General features: G+C 41.5%; 1 protein-coding gene across 1 annotated transcript in view; it reads left to right on the plus strand.

The window, feature by feature from the left end:
* The window catches only part of CFAP47 (cilia and flagella associated protein 47), a 545,688-nt gene that overhangs the window by 405,986 nt on the left and 115,211 nt on the right, over positions 1–24,491 (plus strand). Inside the window, exons 55-56 of the mRNA XM_053202225.1 lie at positions 18,520–18,695; positions 19,310–19,417. Of these exons, the coding sequence (XP_053058200.1) occupies positions 18,520–18,695; positions 19,310–19,417 (284 nt within the window). The remainder of the gene's footprint in view (positions 1–18,519; positions 18,696–19,309; positions 19,418–24,491) is intronic.

Consider the following 24,491-nt stretch of genomic DNA (forward strand, 5'->3'; position numbering starts at 1 on the left):
GCAATTAGACATATTTCTATTTGTCACTGCTTTTTTGGTTTTTTTTTGTTTGGTTGGTTGGTTTTTTTTTTGTTTTTTTTTGTTTTTTTTTTTTTTTTTTAGAGAGACAGAGAGCACAAGCAGGAAAGGGGCAGAGAGAAAGAAATAGAGAATCTTAAGCAGGCTCTGAACTCAGTGAGGAACATGACATGGGTCTCATTCCCATGATCCTGGGATCATGACCTGAGCTGAAATCAAGAGTCAGATGTTCAACCAACTGAGCCACCCAGGTGCCCTTATTTGTCACTGCTTTTAATAACTACTGCACTCCCACCCCCGCCTCCAAGGTTATGGGAAATGTCTGAATACACATGAATAGAGTTTCTCACTTTTTCACAGCTCCTCAGTGTCTGTCAAATACATCCTCACCTTCACATCATGCCCCACTCTGGCATTAGCAGCATGCCTTGATTGTACCTCTGCATTCCATATGTCTCAGGTTGGATATAGGGTACTTCCTTAGGTATAGGGTTATGCGGGTGGCAGTTGCAGAAGAATGACAATGGTGTTTCTAGCTTACAGATAGCTGCCTGTTTCCTCTGAGTTCTGAAGTGTTGGCACCTACTTTTCAATTTAGGAAAATTACTGAGACAGACTATAAGTTATCATTTCCTCTGAATTACATGGTACCTTTATAAATACCCTTTGGTACAGTTTGTTTATTGCTTGGTGATGTTTTTCAATTGAATAAAATTAAAATTGAAAATTTCCTCAATAACATGGTTAACTTAATATTGCATGTTTTGGACATCAGAAATAATCCCTTTAATTTTTTTTTTATTAAGTAGGCTCCACACACAAAATGGGGCTTGAACTCATGACCCTGAGATCAAGAGTCACATGCTGTACCGAATGAGCCAGCCAGGCACCCCAGAAGTAATTCCTTTAAAATTGACTCATGATTATCTTCTGGGAGATGACATTGATAGGGTTTTAGAATGGTGGGGGGTGGGGGGGGAGGTGCAGTTGGGAGTGACAGCCAAGAAGAATACTTAAAGACATCTTTGGTGCAAAAAGGAGATTTTATTAAAGCATGGGGACAGGACCCATGGACAGAAAGAGCTGCACTAGGGTTGTGAAGAGTGATTGATGATATACCTTCAGGTGGGAGGGAGTTAGGGATGACGTAAGTCTCTAAGGAATTTTGGAAGCGATGTTTCCAGGACCTTGAGGGGCTAGCTGTTGTTAGGAAAACATCATTTATTACCATTTACTAAAACCTCAGTCATGAGACTTTTCAGATGTGTATCAGCAGTCCATAAGCTCAGAGTATGATTGCCAGCCTATATCTTGGGGAGTTGAGACAAAGGAAGTTTCCAGAGGAATTTTTATATGTTAAAGTAGACTTACAGGATCTTGGAGGTTGGGATAATGTTAATCTAAGATTCTCTTTTGCCCCTAGCTAAGTGTCGTCATCGAGGCAGCTGAGCTCCTAGAGGAAGGTCACACTGCCCGTTTCAGGGACTAGTCAATGGTCTGTAGGCAGTAAGGGAATTTAGTTTTTCATTTGCTTTAGTTTCCCACATCACCATGGCAAGCATTTAAACCCCCTTACATCCTGGTAAGGGTGACATTAGGGCTCCAGGAAACAGAGTCTGTAGGTTTCTGGAGATTAGTCTATGGATAAGATTACTTTTTTTCTTGAAGTTTACTAAGTTATCTGTAAACTGAAGGAGATTCCTGTCCTGCATGACTGTGATCTCTAGCAGTTAACCATTTGTTTTTCCTTTCCTTTGTTCTTGGGCAGCCAGGAGTGTCCAAGGAATATCACACATATCCCACAGGGGGTGGCGGGAGGATGCTGTTAGCCTGTCCTTTGCCCTCAGCTTGCCTTATGCTCCCTCATCAATATGGTGGAAAATACTTCCTGCTAGTGCATATTGAATCGTCATTGACTCCATTAGGCTTTTATGGGCAAAACATATAATGTTGATTTACTCTGACCTAGTTAGAATAGGAAGTGATGAGGTTTTCAGTGCAAATACTCAGTGAATTAAATTTTCTCTGTTCGGAGAAGCTGTGAACTGCCAACCAAATGATAAAGTTAACCCACTGTCTTTCTCACAGCTGTCCTTACCAATAACTTGCATGAAAGGAGGTAGCCTAGGTTAACTCAAGATTTTTAAATTCCTTTGAGTAGGATTTTATCAAAGGTTGCTGTATTATTTAGTTCAAAGTTCTCATTATCCAGAATACCAGACATATTAACTATTAGATTTATACAGAAACACTAAAGTCTCTAATAAATTGCACATTTATTTTTTAAAGAGTATTTATTATCTCTGGTATCCCTCACACTATTCTACACACTGAGGAACAGTGATGAATAGTACAAACAAGGCCCCTATTTATATGGAGCTAACAGTCTAGTAGAGTCAGAAAACAGAAATAACATTGAAATAGGATATTTCATGGGAGATTTTTCTGTTGTCTTACATTTTCTTTTTAGAGTTTATTTATTTTGAGAGAGTGCACATGAGCACGTGGTGTAGAGAGAGAGGGAGAATCCCAAGCAGGCTCTGCATTGTCAGTGTAGAGCCCCATGTGGGTCTTGATTTCAGCAACTTGTGAGATCATGACCTGAGCTGAAACCAAGAGTCAGACACTTAAGCAACTGAGCCACCCTGGCACCCCTGTTGTTTTACATTTTTAATTAAAGACACAAACCTGAAAACCATAGATAATTCTGTGTCCATGTTATGAAAGGTGCTGCTATGTCATTTATTAAGGACTCACTGAATGTTTTAGTTATGGTATTTTTAGGGGCGCCTGGGTGACTCAGTTGGTTAAGTATCCAACTTCAGCTCAGGTCATGATCTCATGGTTCATGGGTTTAAGCCCATACCTGACTCTACACTGACAGCTCAGAGTCCAGAGCCTGCTTCAGATTCTGTGCCTCCCTCTTTCTCTCTCCCCCTCCCCTGCTTATGTGTTCTCTCTCTCTCTCTCTCTCTCTCTCTCTCTCTCTCTCTCTCTCAAAAATTAAACAACTTAAAAAAAATAGTTCTGGTGTTTTTAGCTGACATAACAAACTGAAATTTCAGTGGCCTAACACAATAAAAGTTCTTAATAATTGTAATACTCTGGTGCATTTGTTCCCAGTTGGTGGCTCCTCCCAGTTGTGGTTCCATCAACCTTTAGGAAGTCAGCAGTTCCTGCATATAGATGGAGAAAGAAAAAGAAACAGAAAAGAATTTCCACTGGTTTCTTAATCATCTCATCACAGAGGCAACATACATCACTCTCTCTCTCATGTACTATTAGAGAGAACTAACCACCTGGTTATGCCTGGGTGCAAGAGAGTTTGGGAAATGTAACCTCTGGTTGGGCAGCTGCTGCCCCATGTTATCTTCATGTTATGAAGGGGAGCACAATTTTGCTGGAAAGATGATATTTCTGCTATCATGAAAGATTAAAAATATTTAGGCTATCACCCATGTCCAGCCAGCCAAGACATTGGCTAGAACACCAAGACAGGGGGAGGGGTTTCTTTAAAAAGTAGAAACTGACAGCTTAATGCCCACTGGATTTTGGTGAGTTCCTGCTAAAAGACTAGACCGTGGATGGAGGGAAAATGGCTAGAGGGACAGCAGCTGCACTTCCACTGGCATATGACAAGACCTTGTAAATCAAAGTCTATTCTACTCAGTGACAGGAGCCAGGAGACTGGGCTCGGACTGTTTTAAAAGGATCTACTCAAGATACATTCTGCTAGGGTGAGAAGAACCCAGGAGAAAAAGTCTACATGGGGTAATGCTAGAAAGGGGAAAAGAGAAGGACCCAGAATGTCAACTGGAAAAGATCAATCCATATCAATTAGGTAAATAGCCTTTGTTCTTTTACCTCACCTCCCATCTGCATCCTGTAACCTGAAGGAGCCATATTAGTGTGGTGATTGCAGGAAAAGTTAGAGCAAGGAAGTTGAAAACAGCAGGTTATGTCTACCTTCCTCCTCACAAGCAGTCTGAAAAATTACTACATGTCCCTGGGATAGGGAGGGGGTGCCAGGAGGAAATATCGGTAAAAGCATTCATTCAATAGGAAATGAAAGTATTGATTGATTTTGTACCTTTTTAAACATCTGACAATGAGACTGATCCAGCATTGGGAACTATCCTGAGTTAACAACAGGTTGGAAGAGGGAGATCCTGCCAGGTTTGGAGGTCAGTAGTGGAAGAGTCCATCCAGTTTATCTGTTACCATGATAATAAATGCCTTAGCTAAATTTAGTGACAATTGTACCCACAAAAATTGTCCAGAGTTTCACTGAGGGACGCATGAGGACTGGGGAAATGTACCCAGGTAGAGCAATTAACAAATGTACAAGCCTTTGGAACAAAATGAGCTTGCTGGGAAGGGAGGTAGTAAGAAGGAGCCCAGGCATCCCAGGAGCAGAAAAGATTGTTGTGAGGCTGGAGCTTGGACAGAAATGGCAAGGGGTGACTTTCATTCAGAGGTGCCGGCAGGGCCACATCTTGCAGGACCTCAGAGGGCAAGATAAGAGATTTTATTCCATGTGCAATTAGAAGCCACTAGAGGGTGGAAAGAAGGGGAATGACCTGATCTAATTTCTGTTTTTAAATCTCTCAAAATGTTTCTGCTATTTTAAGAAAATAATAAACTTATCAATTATATTTAGATGATGAAAACATTTTATATCTGTTTTAAGATGAATAGAGCTATTCAAACTTCCTCTGCTAAAGTTTATAATTTGCAAAATTCAATATATCTGTTTGTACATATTTTGAATTGTATTCCAGTCTTATCTGAGTATTTGAATTTTTTCAGTGTTGTAAATTTCAGCATCTTAGGACTGCCTTCATGCTTTAAAATCTTTACTTATATTCCACAGGATTATTCATAATTTATTACTTTTGCAAAAGAATTATGAGAAATGGAAGCAGTTTCTTAAATCAGTCATTATGTTAGCTAAAGCATTCCTTAAGTACAATCCAGAGAAAAATACTGGACACCTTACAAAGGAATGCTGTCTATTGTTGCACCTAAAAGAGGCCACGTGAAGACAAAAGACAGTTTTGAAGTCATTGCATATAGTCACTATTTCACTTGAATTTGTAAAAAAAAAAAAAAAAAAAATCCAAACTGATATATATTTAATTATAAAAAGCCTTATAAAACCACTCATTAAAGGGCACCTGAGTGCCTCAGTTGGTTAAGCATCCGACTCTTGATCTCATTTCAGGTCATGATCTCACAGTTGGGTTCGTGAGTTTGAGCCCCACATCAGGCTCTGCCCTGATGGCAAGGAGCCGGCTTGGGACTCTGTCTCTCCTTGTCTCTGCCTCTCTCCCACTTTTGTGTGCTCTCTCTCCCTCAAAATAAATAAATAAACTTAAAAAAAAAAAGTTAATCAAAGTGGAAGAATATGACATTGGCAAGACATGTACCAGCCAAATATTTCACACTTTTTATATAGAGAAAGCATGCACAGAAATTCAACTGACTTTATACTTCCTATTGAATGAGAGTTATTTGTCATAAAATGGAATGGGGGTGGCAGAATGGCTTAGATAATAAGACTATTAACCATTTTTGCAGATGAATTCTTTATACCTTCTCTTTTGTATGCTGAAAATAGTTATGCATTTTTGGATTATATAGATAACACAAAGAAGGTATTTCAAGAATAAACTTACAAATTTTCATCATCTCATCAAATGATGAATGACAAAAATCTCTTTAACTTATTGAATGCATGAAATATTTAATAAAATATCTAACTTTTATGGCCTTAAGAATATAGTTAGAAAATTAATCTTTTCCAAATTAATTTTGACAGTATCTTGGCAGGTGTATATTTAAAAGGGATTATTCATACAATACTGATTTTAAAGGTGTAATTTGGGGATTTTTATCTATTTAAACTTAAAATATTCAAACTATAATGAAAGCTAGAAATTATTTTTTTATAATGTTGTAGTTAAATTTGACATATATTTTACCAGACTAGAAATACAGCACTCTTTTTTTTTTTGAGGTTTATTTATTGGGGTACCTGGATGGCTCAGTCCGTTAAGCGTCCGACTTCAGCTCAGGTCATGATCTCATGGTTCGTGAGTTCGAGCCCCACATGGAGCTTTTCACTCTCAGCAAGAGCCCACTTCAGATCTTCTGTCTCCCTCTCTCTCTGCCCCTCCCTCCCCTCTCAAAAATAAAAACATTAAAAGATTTTTAAAAAATAAAATGTTAAAAAAATGTTATTTTTTTATTTTGAGAGAGAGAGCACAAGTAGAGGAAAGGCAGAGAGAGGGAGGAGAGAGAGAGAATCCCAAGCAGGCTCTGCACTGTCAACTGTCAGTTGCAGGGCTCAAATCTACAAACCATGACATCATGACCTGAGCCAAAGTTGGATGTTTAAGCGACTGAGCCACCCGGGCGCCCTAGAAATACAGCACTGTTAATTGGAAACTTAAAGCTTTTTACCATAATGAAACATTTATTTCTATTGAGTCTATTGCTGGTTTTGAGACGACCCCAGAGAATTCAATTATAGGCTTTCTCTAGAGATTGTAGTGCTTCTTAGTGCCAGTAGCTCAAAGCAATTAATGATTCCTTTCTGTAAGGCTGCTCAATTGTGAGGGGGTGTCCAGACCTACTGTGTAAGAGGGAAGTGATCGAGTAGTGATATTTGCCATGTTACAGCAAATACTCGGTGCCCAGGAAGAGACAAGCCACATGCACTCGGGGAATCAGGAAAGACTGTTTATTGCGCACTGGTGCTCACCCAGCAGAATCACCTCCAAAGCCTGAACCCCAAACCTTGGTATCGGCCAGCCTCCTTTTATGGCTGGGATGGTAGGAGGTTGAGAGACAAAAGACAAAGGGGGAGCACTTATCAGTGGTGCTACTCGGGTAGTTGGTGGAGGCAGGAGGCAAGCAAGATTACAGAAGCCAAAAGCATGCAAGGGGAGTATCCGGCCTTAGACATCTGGCTGGTACCTCTTATCTTGCTTTTACCAGCTTTTCTTCTCATTCCTCCCTCTTAATTCTCACGCTACTGTGGCAGACTTAGAGAAAAATCAGTTTGTGGGCGTCAGGGAACCCTTTGCTGCCATGGGAAGAGGGGCAAAGACCCTTCTGGCTTCTTCCTGCTGCACAGGGATGTTGAAGGGAGCAGTGAGGCAGCTAGGGTTCTTTGTAATTCAAAGGTGAGTAACAACAGCTAGAATGGTCCAACTGGAGCATCATTTGGAGTTTTATAGCTTCTAGGCAAGAGGGAACAAGCCTGGTTAGCATATTAAGAATACAAGGACCAAACAGGAGGGCTGTGAAAAGCATTAGGAGAGGACCAGCTAAGGGGAAGAGCCAGGATGCCCGATTCCATATGTTGCTCCAAGAGTTCCGTGAATCTGCAAGTTCCTGTCTTCATTTGTTGACTTGCTCCCTTAACTGCTGGGCCATATCTCAGACTATCCCTGATTGGTTGACATAGAAACAACATTCTTCATTTAGGAAGAGACACAGTCCTCTTCTTTCAGCAGTAAGCAGGTCCAGCCTTCTTCTGTTTTGTAAGACTACCATTGCTGGGGAGTCTACTTGGTCTTGTAAAACCATCAGAGATTTGGTAACCTGTTCTATGTCATCTGTTAGGTCGTTGGATAATTCATGATAATAAGTGGTTGAGGAGATTATTCCTCCTATTCCAGTGCCCACCTCTGCCATTATTCCTAAGGCAATTAGCAGCCGTATGACTTGAATGGTTCTTCTGGACTGAGTATATGCTGCGAACAGTACTATAAGAGACTGGTTGTTGGGTACAATATTTATCTGAGGAGTGATGAAGGCTGGGGTGCAGATTCCCATCTAATTGGCTGGTAGACACAGATAGGCATCCGACCCACATACAAAGAGAAGCCCTGGGAGGGGTCGACACCAGGGTTGGGTTATAGGAAGATGACTGAATTTCTGACAGTCAAGAGTCTGGTTGCATTTGCCAATGGTCAGATTGCCAACTGGCTCTTTTCCAATTTTGTTTGTCAGGCATCTGGGAGCTGTTTGGGACAGTTCAACTCCCATTAGTACAGGCCTCACCATGTGGGGGTGTGGGTCTTTAGTTAACAGGGTAACATTTACAGTTGCCTGTGTTGTCGGAGTAGCTGTGTAACGGGGGGTTCCTGTGGACAAGCAGAGCCAACAGGCTTGGCCAGGCTGGGATTGGTATCATTGAGGAAGCGATGTGTAGTGTTTAACATTTGATCTAGATGGGGATCTAAGACAAGTTGGTCTGATTTATGTTCAGTCGGAGGTTGAAGGGTTAGGTCAGAAGTGACCCAGCAGTCATGGGGAACATCAGGGCAGGTTGGATCAGGCAGTCCCCAATAGTGTGTGTGTTTTTTTTTAATTTTTCCCATCCAATAAGTTTTCCATTTCTGGTACGGGGGGGTGACCCCCCTGGTATCATAATATCTATTTGGCATGCGGGGGTACACAGTGGCACAGGGGCATGGTGGTAGTGTCATTTTATCTCTGCAGACCGGAGGAGCAGGAATTGACACAGGGAGGAGGGGTTGGAACAAGAGTCGGGAAGGGCACATGGGGAGAAATGGCCTCTTTAGGAGGCCGAGTGGAGTAGCAGGCAGTGCAACCCCGAAGTTTGTCCCTCATGAAGACAGTAGATGGGGTTCAACGGTTAGAAGCATAGAGTGACTCTTTGTGCCTTTAAGGGACAAGGGCAAATGATAACTCATGCATTTGCATGGTGGGAATGAGAAGACTCCTCTTGAACAAGTTAGGAACAGGAGTATGTGTAGCAGGGACAGGAGATAGGGCGATCCCATCTTGGGGTAGGAGACGGTTATAAAGGCAGAGAACAACATGCAGAGGAAGACATCAATCATAACTCAGATAATATACATCTAAAGAGTATAAGGCATCCTGACACTATTAAGTAGAGGAAGGCTAACAAGAGTTTGTGACTGAGGCGCCAGTCTGCGGGAGTAACTTGGGTCAGCCCTACAGCAAAGAGTATGGCAACAAGTATGCAAAGAGAAATAGGTAGGGTATGACGATGAAATCTGAGAGAAAATGATTTGTTATAGTTTTTTTAAGTTGCTTGGTGATTTCCTCAAGCTTCTGGTTACAGAGAGTTCTCAGGTGTTGGCTGCAGGCTGCTTTTCGGTTGCTCTCTTCTTAAGGGTGATCTGTAGAGCATTGTTCTGGTTAGCAGTTGCTTTCCATTTCAAGTGGTTGTCAGGTGACAGGTGGTGAAGCCTTTACTTGAGAATGGTGGATCCAGGCAATAAGTCCTGCAACCTGGAGAGCTGTGGGCATAGTTAGCACAACTAAATAAGGTCCCTTCCAGGTAGGTTTAAGTGGTTCCTTTTTCTAGTCTTTTATCCAAACCTGTTCCCCAGGTTTGTGGGGGTATACACTTATTCCTAGGGAAATAAGTATCCTGTCTCTCACCCATCTAATGTATCTCAAGTACAGTTTTCCCTAGTCCTTGGAGTTGTTTTTGTGTTTCTAAATTCCCTAGCTCTGTCAGGTCCCCCTTGAATTTGACTAGTGGAGGGATTCTTCCATATAAGATCTCAAATGGGGAGAATCCTATTTTTGCCTGGGGTGTACAGCATATTCAGAGAAGAGCTAGGGGTAGTATATCTGTCCAGGGCAAGTTAGTTTCCTGACATAGTTTTGCCATGGCTGATTTAAGGGTCCGGTTCATACATTCCACTTTCCCTGAACTCTGTGGTCCTACCACAGTCTGGTAGGCTGTGTGTACGTTCCATTGGATACCTAGGATTTTGGCTACTTGTTACACCACCTTGGCCACAAAAGCTGGGCTGTTGTCTGAGTCTATGGTTAATTGCATTCCATGTCTGGGAATGAGATCCCTTAGCAAGGCCTTGGTTATTTCTCTTGCCTTTTCGGTGCATGTGGGATAGGCTTCAACTCAGCCCAAAAATGTGCAGATGATTACTAAAAGATATTTGTATCCTTACTGAGTCTCATTTCGGTAAAATCTACCTCTAAACCTTTGAAGCATGCCGAAGCATGCATGACCACAGTGTTGGATTCCCATGGGCCCAGTGGGGCCTTGTTTGGCATTATTTTGAGCACAGAGGAGGCAGTGTTGAGAGAGGCACAGAGGGATGGGAGTTGAGCAATTACAGAGTAATGGCTAATAAGGTTTCAAGGGCAGTTTTTCCTAGGTGGGTGAGCTCATGCTGTTGGAGAACCCCCTGGTGGGCTAGCCGCTCCCGTACATAGACTCTTTGGTCTGGAAGTACCCACCATCCGTCTTCTGTCTGGCCTCCTTTTTCTGCTGTGCTGTGCCTGTTTTGTTTCTTGGATTGTGTACTTTGGGGAAGTTGGCAGTTCCAGGGCCAGCATGATTTTTGAGGGTGTTGTCTGTTTTCCCGCTGCTTGTTTAGCTGTGATGTCAGCTCATCGGTTACCTTCTGACACTGAGTCCTTTCCTCTTTGGTGTCCCTTGCAGTGGATGACTGCTAGCTCCCTTGGATCCCAGACTGCCCTTAATAGTTTTAGGATTTCTTCCCGATTTTTTATTTCTCTTCCTCATGCGCTCACAAGTCCTCTCTCCTTGTATAGAGCCCCTTGTACATGTAGAGTGGCAAAGGCATAGCTCAAGTCAGTGTATATGTTGGCCTGTTTGTCTTTACTGAGTTCCAGTGCTCTTATTAGGGCCCACAGTTCTGCTTTTGGGGCTGACCATTGTGGTCCTATGGAAGGGCCTTTGCTTCTATGACCTCAAAATCAGAGACTATTGCAAAACCACTATATCTTTTGCCTTCATTCATGAAGCTGTTACCGTTGGTATACAGGATGAAGTCAGAATTTTGTAAGGGCCTGTCTGATAGGTCTGGTCAGCTAGAAGAGACTTCATCAAGTACTTCTAGACAATCATGCTCTGAGGGCCCTGCTGCTGCAGGCAAGAAAGCGGCAGGGCTTAGAGTTTTTATGGCTTCCAATCTTATTCATGGGTTCTCACGTAGCAGTCCCTCATATTGTATCATCCGAGCATGCGTTACCCAGTGTTGCCCTCTGGCATCCATCAAGGCAGTGACAGAATGGGGAACCTTAAGGTTTAGGTTTTGCCCCAACGTGTTTGTCTGCTTTCTTGGTAAAAGTGTGGTGGCTGCCAGGGTCCTCAGACAGGGTGGCCATCCTGCCACAACTGAGTTAATCTGCTTTGAAAGGTATGCCACTGGTCTTTGCCAAGGCCCACATTCCTGGGTGAGAACCCCCAGAGCCACCCTATTCTTCTCATGTATGAACAGGTTGAAATCTCATGATATATCTGGGAGTCCCAAGAGCAGTGCCTCCGTGAGTTTTGTTTTTATACTTTTGAATGCCTTTTCTTGATTAGGGGCCCAGAAAAGGGGTGCTCTCTCTTCCCCCTTTAGTGCTTTGTATAGAGGTCTGGCCAACTCTGAGAACCCTGGGATCCATATTGGACAGAATCCTGCTGCTCCCAGTAACTCTTGGATCTGCCAGCAGGTAGTGGGAACCGGAATGGCACAGACTGCCTGTTTCCTTTTGGCTCCCAGCATCTGTTTGCCTTGGGTAATTTTGAAGCCCAAATATTGAAATTCCTCTTGGCAGATCTGTGCCTTTTTCTTTGACACCTGGTATCCCGCCTCTGCTAATAGCCTGAGTAGGGCTCTAGTTCCCTCCCAGCACTGGGTCTGCTTGGGACTGGCTAGCAAGAGATTGTCCATATACTGGAAGAGGGCACATGCTAGGTTCCATCTTGGAAACCTGGCTAAATCAGATGCTAGTGCCCCACTGAATAAGGTTGGTGAATTTTTGAATCCTTGTGGCAGTCTAGTCCAAGTGAATTGTTCCTTTGCCCATGTGGTAGGGTTTTCCCACTCAAAAGCAAATAGGGGTTGGCTGTTAGGCTCTAGCTGGAGACAGAAGAAGGTGTCCTTTAAATCTAGGCATGTGAACCATTCTGCTTCAGAGGGTATGAGTTTTAGTAGAGTGTATGGGTTAGGCAATGCTGAATGCAACATGAAGGCTGCTTCATTAATGGCTCTCAGGTCTTGTACACGGCAGTAATCATTTGTCCCAGGCTTTTTCACAGGCAGCAGGGGAATATTCCATGGGGACTGACATCGTTTTAGAAGTCCCCATTTGAGTAGCCTGTCCCAAGTGTGTCTGGATCCCCAGGCATGCCTCCTGTGGGATCATATATTGGTGTATTTTGACAGGTTCAGCCCCAGGCTTTAGGTCAATTAATATTGGGGGGGATGGTTTTTTGCCAGACCAGGGGGGTTTCCTTCTGCCCAAACTGAAGAGAATTCAGCTTCTAGCTCGGGGGCCACAATTGGCTCCCCAGGAGGGTAAGTATATAATTTCCATTTTTCTTCCCATTAAATCGTCAGGGACAAAGTCATGGGTTGGGCCTTTTCTTTTAGGCGCAATTGTGTCTGTCTGTTTGAGGAGAAGGTTATCTGCACCCAACTTGGCTAAGAGGTCTCTACCTAACAGTGAGACCAGGCAGTCAGGTAGGTACAGGAATTCATGCACTACTTGGTGACGCCCCAGCTGGCATTGTCGGCGACCACAACATGACCTTTGGGTTTACACCTCTGTGCTCCTACAATGGTGACTTCTCGACCCAACAGAGGTGCCACCTTGCATGTCACCACAGAGTGTTCGGCCCCAGTGTCCACCATGAAGTCTATTGTTTGGCCCTCACCTTCATTTTGACCGTGGGCTCATAGGGACCTAGTTGGATAGAACCTGGTCTTTCCTTATCAGAGTCCACTCCTGCCAGTCCATTCAGGTCAGCCTCAGGTGGTCCTGGCTGGTAGTGGCTGGGTAGAGCAGAAGTGTTTGGTCTCCCTTTTTGGCATTTGGGGCGTTCATTTTTCCAGTGTCCAAATTCTTTGCAGTTGGCACATTGATCCCACCCCAGTGGCGCCCTTCTTCTTTGTTCTTGCATCCCTCATGGTTTCCGTGGGGGCCCTTCCGGAGGGGGTGGTCACCTCAAGGCGGCGGCCAGGAGAGCTGCCTTTTGTTTCATTCTTCAGTCTGCCTCCTTTCTGGCAGCTTGATCCTAGTTTACAAAAACCTTGTTGGCGATTTCCAATAATTTTGTGGCATTTTTTCCATCAAATCCTTCCAATTTTTGGAGCTTCTGTCTAATGTCACTTTGGGCCTGTCCCACAAAGGCAGCATTGACCATGCACTGATTTTCAGGGGCTTCTGGGTCAAATGGAGTGTAAACTCTGAAGGCTTCACATAATCTTTCATAGAAATCAGCCAGATTCTCTTCTGGCTTTTGTAGGACCTCAGATACCTTTGCCATGTTGGTGGGCTTTTTGGCCCCTGGTTTTATTCCCTGGAGGAAGGTGAGTCAGTATTTTTCTAGTCTGGCCCTTCCCATTTCTGTGTTGGGGTCCCAGTGGGGCTCTTCTTCGGGCATAGCCTCCCATACCCAAGCCTCAATATCTAGATTCCCATCTGGTACCTGAATCTGGAGCCATTTTCTGGCTTTGGGGACAATTTGTCAGTGCTTTTCCATGTTGAAAAGGGTAAGAAGAAGCTGTTTGCAGCTGACCCAAGCAGGGCGGTGAGTCTGGATTATGGATTCTAGGAGATCTGTCATCACCTGTGGCTTCTCAGAGTAGGGCGGCATGTGGTGTTTCCAACTGAGGAAGTCAGTAGTAGAGAACGGTTGGTAGTAGAAAAACAATCCCCCCTATTGTCGGGTCCCATTGGGGCCTATTCTCTGGCGGCCCCTAGTCTCCCACAATGCCATCTGCATTGCCATTGGGGGCTTTGGACCTTGAGCCACGGACCTAAGGCATCTTCCTACCAGTTGAGGTGTCCCCGGTTGGGGTGGTCTGACTGCTGGCAGAGCCGAGACCGATAGGGGTGGATTATCAGGCAGGGGAGGTTCCCCTCCCTTGATTGATGGGGCACTGGGGGCATATGGTGGTGGAAATGGAGGGACTTCTGAATTTTCCTGGAGGATGGAGGGCAGAATTTTCTGCTATGAGGTCTTCTTCTTGGCCTGTGCCACTAAGACCCTACATTGTCCCTTACTATTAACATCAACCCAGACCCAAGTAGGCTTGACTTGGGCTATTTCCAGCCACTGATCCATATATAGGAATTGATCTGGGTGGCCAAGGTCTCCACTAACTACTTTATAAACAGCTCAGATTGTGGGGACATCTCAGGTGCCTGCAGGGGACCAACCTACACCAGACATGGGCCATTCTAATTCACAGAGAGTGTGTAACTTCCTGGGGGTCAATTTGACCCCATAGTCACCTGAAAATCCCTTTTTAAAATTCTTAATCATACATTCCAAAACAGTTGGTTTTGAGGAATTTTCCCCCATCCTGGTATTCTAGATAAATCCTTCCCAATGTACGGTGTTGCAGGACAAACACAAGGGAAGATGTCACTTCGTCCGCCTGGCCGCTCCCCTCACGGGGATTTAGATGCCTCTTAGCACTGGCAGGTCAGTATAAACCCCTGACTCGGATGAGGCCTCTGTGAACCTGATTCTGCCTTGAACTGTATGAGGTCATCGCGGAATTGCAGGGTAGGACCCACTCAGGCTCTGTAGCTGAGACCGTGGAGCACGGGCACTCACGCACACATTCACACAGATTGCAGACTTCCACCCAGGACTTCCCTCTGCTATGCAGAGACTGTGTCACCTGGAAGGTGATCAAGCTCCCCTTCTGCCTCTAGGGCGGGCCTGAACTTGGTCCTGGGTCCCCGGGGACACTTACCAGGTCTGATGTCCCATCCTGGCAGAATTTTCTGATTCCCCCTGGAGTCCATCCGAGTGCAGTGGGGGCGGACTATGGCCAGCCCAGCAAGGGTCAGAGTCCAGTGAAGTCACCAGCGGTGTGCCTTCTTTTCTGTCACAGGGGCCCTCGAAGAGTGGCCTGTCTGCTGGCCACCGACAACGGTGGCTCAAGGGGCTAGTGCAGCTGTTGGCTTCCCGGCCAATGCTCCAAAATGTTACAGCAAGTACACCATGCCCAGGAAGAGACAAGCCACATGCACTTGGGGAATCAGGAAAGACTGTTCATTGTGCACCGGTGCTGGCCCAGTGGAGTCACCTCCAAAGACTGAGTCCCGAACCTTGGCATTGGCTGGCCTCCTTTTATGGCTGGGATGGGAGGGGGTCCAAGAGAAAAAAGAAAAAGGGGAGGGGGCATTTATCAGTGGTGCTACTTGGGTAGTTGGTGGAGGCAGGAGGCAAACAAGGTTACAGAAGCCAAGAGCATGCAAGGGGAGTATCCGGCCTTGGACATCTGGCTGGTACCTCTTATCTTGCTTTTACCAGCTTTTCTTCTCAGCCATGGACGTATCAAAGAGGAACTGTTACACAAATGCCCCAGAGCTGCATCCTCATTTTCATCTCTTGAGATTTGGCCAAGTGCAGAAGGTCCTAACACATTTGTAACACTAGGGCATGCTTCTACTACTTGCTACTACTACATGGCTTGTAGTTCACAGAGATCACACTAGATTGAAAGTGGTTTTGTTTTACTTTGAGCTCAAAGTTTATATGTGATAAGACATGAAACAATTTGGTATTCCAGTACTTCATTCCTCTTTAGACCAGAGTTTTCATTGTATAGATCTCAAAACATGAGTGGGTCAAAATGAGCATTATTATTATTATTATTATTATTATTATTATTATTTCTTTTTTTAAGAAATAGAATAGAGTAGGGGGCACCTGGGTAGCTCAGTCATTAAGTGCCTGACTTCAGCTCAGGTCATGATCTCGTGGTCTGTGGGTTTGAGCCCCGCATTAGGCTCCGTGCTGACAGCTCAGAGCCTGAAGCCTGTTTGAGATTCTTTGTCTCCTTCTCTCTCTGCCCCTCCCCTGCTCATGCTCTCTTTTTCCCTCAAAATTAAACATTAAATTTTTTTTAATTAAAAAATTTTAAAAATTACAAAATAAAGAAATAGAATAAAAGAAAATAGAAAGTATCAGAAAATGTCATGTGTGGGAAGAGTAAGGAATGTTTTGTGAATCTTTTTTTTTCAGTGGTACGTGTATGTGGGCCGTTATTTAATTAATTCCTTGAGGTTGTGGTGAAAACATTTTGAAAATCACTTTTTACTTTTATGAAGAAGAAGCTATGGCATTATTATAGACTGACACCGATCATCTCTAAGAAATATCTGAGTAATAGACCAGGACAAATGTCTCATTTTAGTTTTCTGTCTAAAGACCTGGGCAAAGTTTCTAGGCCAATATATGGTTGTTGGTATTTGTTATCCTGGTCATATGGTTTAGTTGTTGATCTGTTTGACCCTTAGAGACTTCCTAGAAGGCTAAATTCTATAGCAGTCTCATGAAATTATAAACTTTGTGACATAATGTCATTATTGGGTTTTTTGCATTTGATATTTTTACTTTTCCTTCTTTATGATTATGAACATTGATTATTTTAATATAGCAATTTAAATGCCCATATATTTTAGGAATCCATGATTCTAATATCTTCTGAAACTATTGGCAGTGGCCATTTTCCATTGCATTTATAATTAAATCTGATTTGTAATAAATGATATCCCATGGGGCGCCTGTGTGGCTCAGTCAGTTAAGCGTCTGAGTTGGGCTCAGGTCATGATCTCGCAGTTAGTGGGTTCGAGCCCCACATTGGGCTCTGTGCTGACAGCTTGGAGCCTGCAGCCTGCTTTGGATTCTGTGTCTCCCTCTCTCTCTGCTCCTCTCCTGCTCATGCTCTGTCTCTCTCTATCTCTCAAAAATGAATAAATGTTAAAAAAAATTTTTTTTAAATGATATCCCAATTCAGTTGTAAATTTGTATATATTCTTGTTTTTCATCTTTCCTTACCAGATGTTGTTCACCATACTAAATGCTATTTCTATTCCCCCCAAATGTTACATTTATCCACTCATTTATTTATATATTGGTAATCAAGCAAATGTTCGTTCCTTGGATGAAGCTGTAATGTCTATCTTAAAGATATGTTTTGTGAATAACTCTCTCCCCATCACCACCTGTACCTACCAGCTTAACATCAAGGTTGTTTTTGTCACTCCTTTAATTTGATAAGTTTCAAAATACCTCCAAGTCCTAAAGTACATCCATTACCACGCTTTGAATTATGAATGAAATGTCCAACATTCTCTATTTCATTAGGGTAAGGCATTTTAGACAATTTAAACAGTCTTTGCTTAAGATTGAGATATGTCCTGCCTGCTAATCACCTTTAACACTTTTGTTTCAATTAATGGTCTTTAATGTCATGGAGATCACGGCTGTAATGGGATGAAATATAAGTCATTAGCCAGAAAAGTCCAGCATGGGGATCAAGAACTTGGAACAGTAAAGAGTGCCTTCCAGGGCTGAGTAGATGTAGCTAGGGGGCAGGACAGGAAAAACCAAAATAGAAGGAAGGAATCTAAACAAGAAGATAGTTTGTATTATCAGCATAATTTGTCCTCTTAGTTCAGATTTTCCCTAGTACTCAATGCTGATGTTACAGATTGTATCCTCTGAATCAATAGGACTTTTTGGAAATACATATTTTCTGGGCACCTGGGTGGCTAAGTCGCTTGAGCGTCTGACTTTGGCTCAGGTCACGATCCCTCAGTTCATGAGTTCGAGCCCCATGTTGGGGTCTGTGCTGACAGTTCACAGCCTGGAGCCTGCTTTGGATTCTGTGTCTCCGTCTCTCTCTGCCCCTCCCCTACCCTCTCAAAAATAAACTTTAAAAATTTTTCAGAAAAACAAATACATTTTTTCTCTCTTTCTAAAAAGAGGTGGGGGAGCGCCTGGGTGGCTCAGTTAGTTAAGTGTCCAACTTTTGATTTCGGCTCAGGCCATGATCTCAGTCGTGAGATCCAGCTCTGTGTGGGGCTCCATGCTGAGCCTGGAGGCTGCTTATGATTTGGTCTCTCTCTCAAAGAAAAAAAGAAAGAAAGAAAGGAAAAGAAAAGAAAAGAGAAAAGAAAAAGAAAAAGAAAAAGAAAAAGAAAAAGAAAAAGAAAAAGAAAAAGAAAAAGAAAAGAAAAGATGTATTTTCAGGCCCCATGCCAGAGCTACTGAATCAGAATCTTTGGGGTAGGGGACCAGTTATCTATGTTTTAGCAACCTCTGCAGAGGATTCTTATGCATGCTAAAGTTTGAGTACCACAGCTAGGGGAAACATTGACAAATGGACCTCATGGTAATAATGGTATTGAAGAAAACTATATTTTAGAAGTAATTTTACACTTTCCTGAGCATTTAGCTAGATGGATGTCTTGGAGTATTTGTTGTTGAAAAAAAATAATAATGTTACCATTTGCCAAAACTAGTCAAGGAAAACATATAAGAGATTAAAGGTGAGTGAGATATATTCAATAGTAGATCAAGCAGGAAAATGAAACAAATGGCCTTTTGTTGTGTGAAAGTTTTCTTTACATTTGCTTTTGTAGAATACTAATTCAGTGCTGACACTAAGAGCTGATTATACATTTGTTCTGTAATTCTAGGAGAGCATTTGCATTGAAATACCTCTCTCTAATCCAAAAAAGAGAATTATTCACTTAGATGTGCAGTTATCAGATGCTGCTCTTAATGGACTCAAGAAACTTCAGCTGTATCCACTAGAATGTACTAAGTATGTGGCACGGTATTCTCCAGCAACTCTGGGCTGTAGAGATGAAAGGTATGGTGGGAGTGTAGCATTATATTTTATTGTCGATCCTCTGAAATTAAGCCTTCAAAATTATTTTAAGTGACTTGTTCAAGTCTCCTCATATAAAAGATGACAGAGCTGAGATGCCAGCCCGGTTTTATTGATTTTTTATTTAATTAGTTTTTTTTCTGGTTCTACTTGTAGACAGTCACAGGTTCTGTCTCTGTTTCCCCCAAAGGTGAGCACACGCAGACTATAAGGGAAGCTCTCCAGAGTTGCATGTCACTTGGTAGCCGTCGCATGAAAATATACATGCGTTCTATTCAAACTAAGTTGGCTTTAATCACAGAAAGCAGGACTTCACTTGTTATAGCTCTTGCAAGATATTTGAATTCATTAAACATTTTTCATTCATTCAACAGGCATTTATTAAACAGATATTAATGGTGACACTGTTTTTCTGAATAATAAAGTGATTTTCTCACCAAAAATGAAAAATTTTTAATATATCTACAACAAGAGTAGAATTTGTCACGAACAGTTGTCAAATATTGTACTTGAAACCACCTATTTAGGATTTTTGTCTGCCAGGTTTGACACAAACTAAAGTCACTGACAAGATTTTGTGTGTTTTTCTCCACCAGCATTGTTTTTCAACCTAATGTGGCTCTGGAGTTTTGGTATTTACTGAGATTAACTACTGAATTACCGAAACCAACCACAATACCAGAAGTACAATGTGACCTTGGCAAGTAAGTTCCATTTAATAGATAAAATTATTTCATGTAAAGAAAAAAGTTTTCTAAAAGAATATTGTTATAATCCACTTGATCTTTTTTGATAAGACATAAATATATTTTCAGTCATTGATTTTCTTTTCCAGGGAAGGTTTGATATTGAAACTACCCCATGGAAAACTTATGTGAAAGAAAAACAAATCAGGGCTTAGTATAGAGAGGCCTTTATTCAAAATGATTATTGCAAGGGAAAGAAAGGAACTATTGAAATAGTTGGAGAATGCTGATCTCAGAAATCTGCAAGCATCTCACAATCAAACAGTAAAAGGTAAAGGTGGGACAAGAAGAGTTAAGCAGAGTCTTTGGAGGGAAAACTGGACATAGAAAGGAAAATGACTGGTGGGGACAGATAGGAAAAGGAGCAATGCTGTGGTAAGCCAATTCCCAGGAGAAGCAGAGAAAGGAGGCATGTTGCACTTTTTTTGTGCTTGCTCAGGCTTGGGAACAAGCAGAGCTCAGGGGCCTTTGGGAAAGATAGAAGGCCGACTGAAGTTTGGTCAAAGCAAAGCAGAGGGTAAGTAGTGGGCAGTGGAGAATACTTGGTCACTTGGCTAATAGTGCGTGCCCTTGAGATATGACCATTTATATTTACATAGTTGAGTTCCTATTACGTGTCTGGCACCAGTTTCGATGCTGGTACATAGGGGTAACCAAGTCACTATTCCTACCTTTAAAGAGCATGCACAGTAGTGGGCAAATCAGTACCTGTTTGTTCATTTCTCTCCCTTAGTACACCAGAAGAATGTTGATTTCTCCCAGTGCCAGATCTGTTAGCCAAATAAATCTGTAGCAAGTGATTTGTTGAGGAAGTGATCTCAGTGAGAAAAATCAGTAAGAGAATATGGGAAGCAGGATAAGAAAAGGGAGGAAGTAAGCAAGCTCATGATTGCAGGTACAGTCCCAGACTTTATCTGATCCTGCAGACAGCTCTGGAGCATAAATGACATCTCAGAGTTTGTCCTGATGCCAAGATGCTGAGCTTTTGAACTCCCCAAACTAGTCACTATAGGCTTCCTTGGGAAGAGGTATAAACTCCCAGGCACTTCTACTATCTGTACACTTGAGGAGACAGCAGGGCCCAAGGGAATCATCTGAAGGTCTCAGATGGAAGACGAACAGCGACATGTAGAGGTTGGAGTCTGAGGCTAGAGAACTGGTGAAGATCTTCTAGGGGAACTGGGTAGGGCAGCAGCAGTGTCTACTTCAAGTTATTAACAAATGTCTTTCTAGTTGTATATTTTTTCTCGTTTTAAAAATATATTAATGTATGAAAACTATATGTGTATATAACAAATCGAATACACTTATGTGAAAATGTTTAGCTCAGCCAGTTTTACAATCATGTGTTTTTTTTTCATTCCACTAAAAGGTGCTCACCTTTTCTCTTTCTTTTTAAGTTCTTGTTACTTTTGTACATGGTTTTCTAAAGCATATTTCTTTTGATCCAAGTTGTACTGTGTATAATTGAAAATTACATATTATTAAAACATGTTTGATAATAACTATTTTGTGAGCCAGCCTTATTATGGATCCTTATCCTCTTTGGAAGTTTGGCCATTAATTGTACTCAGTGTCTTTAAAATGTTTTAATGCTATAAATTGGTGTGGCTCTATTTTCATACATTTTTCTAGGTGGTTGGGGTTCCTTTCAATATGGAAACACATGATTTTCAGTTTCTGGAAGTCTCAAATTATGCTATTTTGTCTCTTCCTAAAACAGCCATGTTTTAGTTTTAGAACTTGGGGGCTATTTTAATTTTCTTATATTTTGGCCTTTTTTACCAACATTTGTGCTTTTGTGTTAAGTTAGATTTATTTGAATTTATCTTCCAATCTTTCTGTTGAATTTTCAGGTCAGCTGTCAACATCCAAGACCATTTTTGTTGTTGTTGTTTGGATGTTTGATTTATGTGGTTTTTTTTATTATAATGTTCTGTTCCTATTTCATGTTGGTAATATTTTTTGTGATATACTTGAGATATGAATGGTCATTTTAAGAGGTCATGGTCTTTTTCTTTAATTATAAATTTTGTACTCCTTTTTTCCTATTCAAAACTTTCTCTGATGCTTGTTTCACTCATATTTGAATGATATTCAGGACTTATTGGCCCATTCATGTTGTTCTATCTACGATTCTTCATTTATTTTCTTTCCTGCAAAAAAAAAAAAATCCTTCTTATTGTTAATAGACTTTTGTGTTTTTTTACCCCGGTTTGGTATATTATGAAACGTGTTGTATGTAACATTGTATATGCTTTTGTTGCATATTTATGCCCATTTTTTTTGGGTACAAACATAGGAATGCAATATCACTCTAATGTAGTGGATAATGACAGAGTTCAGAATTGGTTGTATTACACTCCCACCGGCCGCACGTGAATTGTAATTGCTTCACATTCTCAAGTACGTGGGTATGGTAAGACTAATTTTGACCATTCTGATGTGTATAAAGTGGTTCATCAATATACCTTTCATTTACATTTCCTTCATGACTAATGAGGTTGAGTATCTGCCATGTATTTATTGACCATTTTGATATAGGCTTTTTTGAAGTGCCCGTTCATGTCCCTTCACCATTTTTCTGTTAGTTTGTATTTTCCTTTATATCTTTATAAGTCTTTATATATATTAGATACAAACCTTTGTGGGTTATATATGTTGCAAATATTCCTTCTTATCTTGTGAGTTTCCCTTTCAGTCCCTTAATAGAGTCTTTTAACAAAATTAAATTCTTAATTTTAATGTCGTTTCTCTACCTTTTTGTTTTCTCCTGTTCTTCCATACTCCAACGTCATTAAGAACTTCACTGTTCTTTCTAGAAAAATATATTGTCTCGACCTCTTATATTTATATGTACAATCTACCTGGAATTGATATCTGTATGTGATGTGAGAGGAATATCAGTTAGGAGGTCATTACACTAATTCAGGACCAAGGTGATAGCGGCTTGGGCCAGAGTATTACCAGTGAATGTGGAGAGAAGTGTTCAGTTATGGGTTATTTTTTAAATTGGAGCTAATGACTACTACTATTTGAGGCATAAGGAAAACAGCAGGGCATGGATGACACTAAAGGTTTTGACCTGACCAACTGGAACTAAGGATGTGACATTAACTGAGATAGAGGAGACTATAAGAAGAACTGGTGTGAGGGTAGGTATCAAGAGCTCAGTTTGGGACCTGTAAATTTGAGATTTCTGTTAAACATCTGAATGATGAGCATGAAGTTTGCTAAAAAGCCTCCAGTGCAGTGGAAATATTCGTATTGGAGGTACATTATGTAGTTCCTAGGTTTGTATCAAGTGTAAGCAAAGATGAGTGGAGTTAGTATGACTCTGCACTTCTATTTTGAAAATTTTTTTAATCTTTATTTATTTTGGGGGGGGAGGGGCAGAGAGAGAGGAAGACAGAAAATCTGAAACAGGCTCCACGCTGTCAGCACAGAGCCCAACGTGGGTGAACCATGAAATCATGACCTGAAATTGGGACCTGAGCTGAAGGCTGTTCAAAACCAAGAGTCTGAGGCTTAACCCACTGGTCCACCCAGGCGCCCCAGGACTCTGCACTTATAAGTCAGAGAAAGCTTTAATTTATTGTTTGCCTTACAGATGATTATTAATGAATTTCAGAATGACAGGTAGTGATCACTTACTAATTAATTTGCAGACTTAAATTAATGAAATTAATTGAATTTAGTCACCTCAGGAACCTTTACATATTGGAGGAATTTTTTGTTTTATTATTTTATAGAAAGTTCATTCTTCTCCGTGGTTCACAATAGTTTCTCATCCCCAGCATTTGACACTGTCTTTTTTTTTTTTAAGTGTCTTTTTATTTTAAAAGAGGTTAAGACTCATAAGAAGTCAAAAAAATAATGCAGAGTTCACATGTACACTTCATTCTGGAAATGGTTTTTAAGGTGCTACCACTTGGTTCACATTAAAATTACCTTCTCGTTGGGGCACCTGGTGACTCAGTCACTTAAGCATCTGACTTGGTTTTGGCTCATGTCATGATCTCAAAGTTCATGAGCTTGAGTCCTGCATCAGGCTCTCTGCTGGCAGCATGGAGCCTGCTTGAGATTCTCTGTCTTCCTCTGTCTCTGCCCCTTCCCCGCTCACACTCTCAGTCAAAAATAAATAAATCAACATTTAAGAAAATTACCTTCTTGTTTTTCATTGATTTGACAGGTAATATTATTTTAGTTTTCCCTTGTTATTCTGTATTAACAAGTTTGAGACCATCTTGATAACAAAATATTTTATTATGAGGAATATGGAACCCAAGGAAAAAGTATAACAACATTTTAACTCAAGAAATTTAATTCTGTCCCTAAATAATATGTGCATCAACAATCCTCAGTATATTGGGGTGCCTGGGTGACTCAGTCGGTTAAGTGTCCGACTTCAGTTCAAGTCATGATCTCACAGTTCCTGAGTTCGAGCCTCGCGTTGGGCTCTGTGCTGACAGCTCAGAGCCTGGAACCTGCTTCGGGGATTCTGTGTCTCCCCCTCTCTGCCCCTCTCCTGCTCACACTCTGTCTCTCTCTCTCTCAAAAATAAATAAGCACTAAAAAAAAAAAAACAATCCTCAGTATACACATTTATAATTATAAACTTCATTTCTCGTTATTGGGGAAACTAGCAATTAAAAAAAGGTTTATTAGATTCAGTTCCTTTGAAAACATTTTTCTGGATGAACAATGAAGCAAGTACCTCTTTAGTTTACATATTTGCCCCTTGGTCCACTGGCAATCACAGGCTACATACACCTCTCTTACTTTTTGCACCTTTGCCCATTTCAGATGTCATCAAGTTATATTAATCTTTGCAGTGAAATTGATTTTAATTCCCACAAGACTATTTTTCACTGTTTTAGATTCCATGTATAAATGGGATCACACTGCATTCGTCTTTCTCTGACTTATTTCACTTTGCATATTGTCCTCTAGGATCATCCATGTTGTCACAAATGTCAGGATTTCCTTCTTTTTTACGTTTGGATAATATTCCATTGTATATATCACATTT

Source organism: Acinonyx jubatus, chromosome X (genome assembly GCF_027475565.1).
Source record: "Acinonyx jubatus isolate Ajub_Pintada_27869175 chromosome X, VMU_Ajub_asm_v1.0, whole genome shotgun sequence".
In the NCBI taxonomy this organism is placed as follows: Eukaryota; Metazoa; Chordata; class Mammalia; order Carnivora; family Felidae; genus Acinonyx; species Acinonyx jubatus.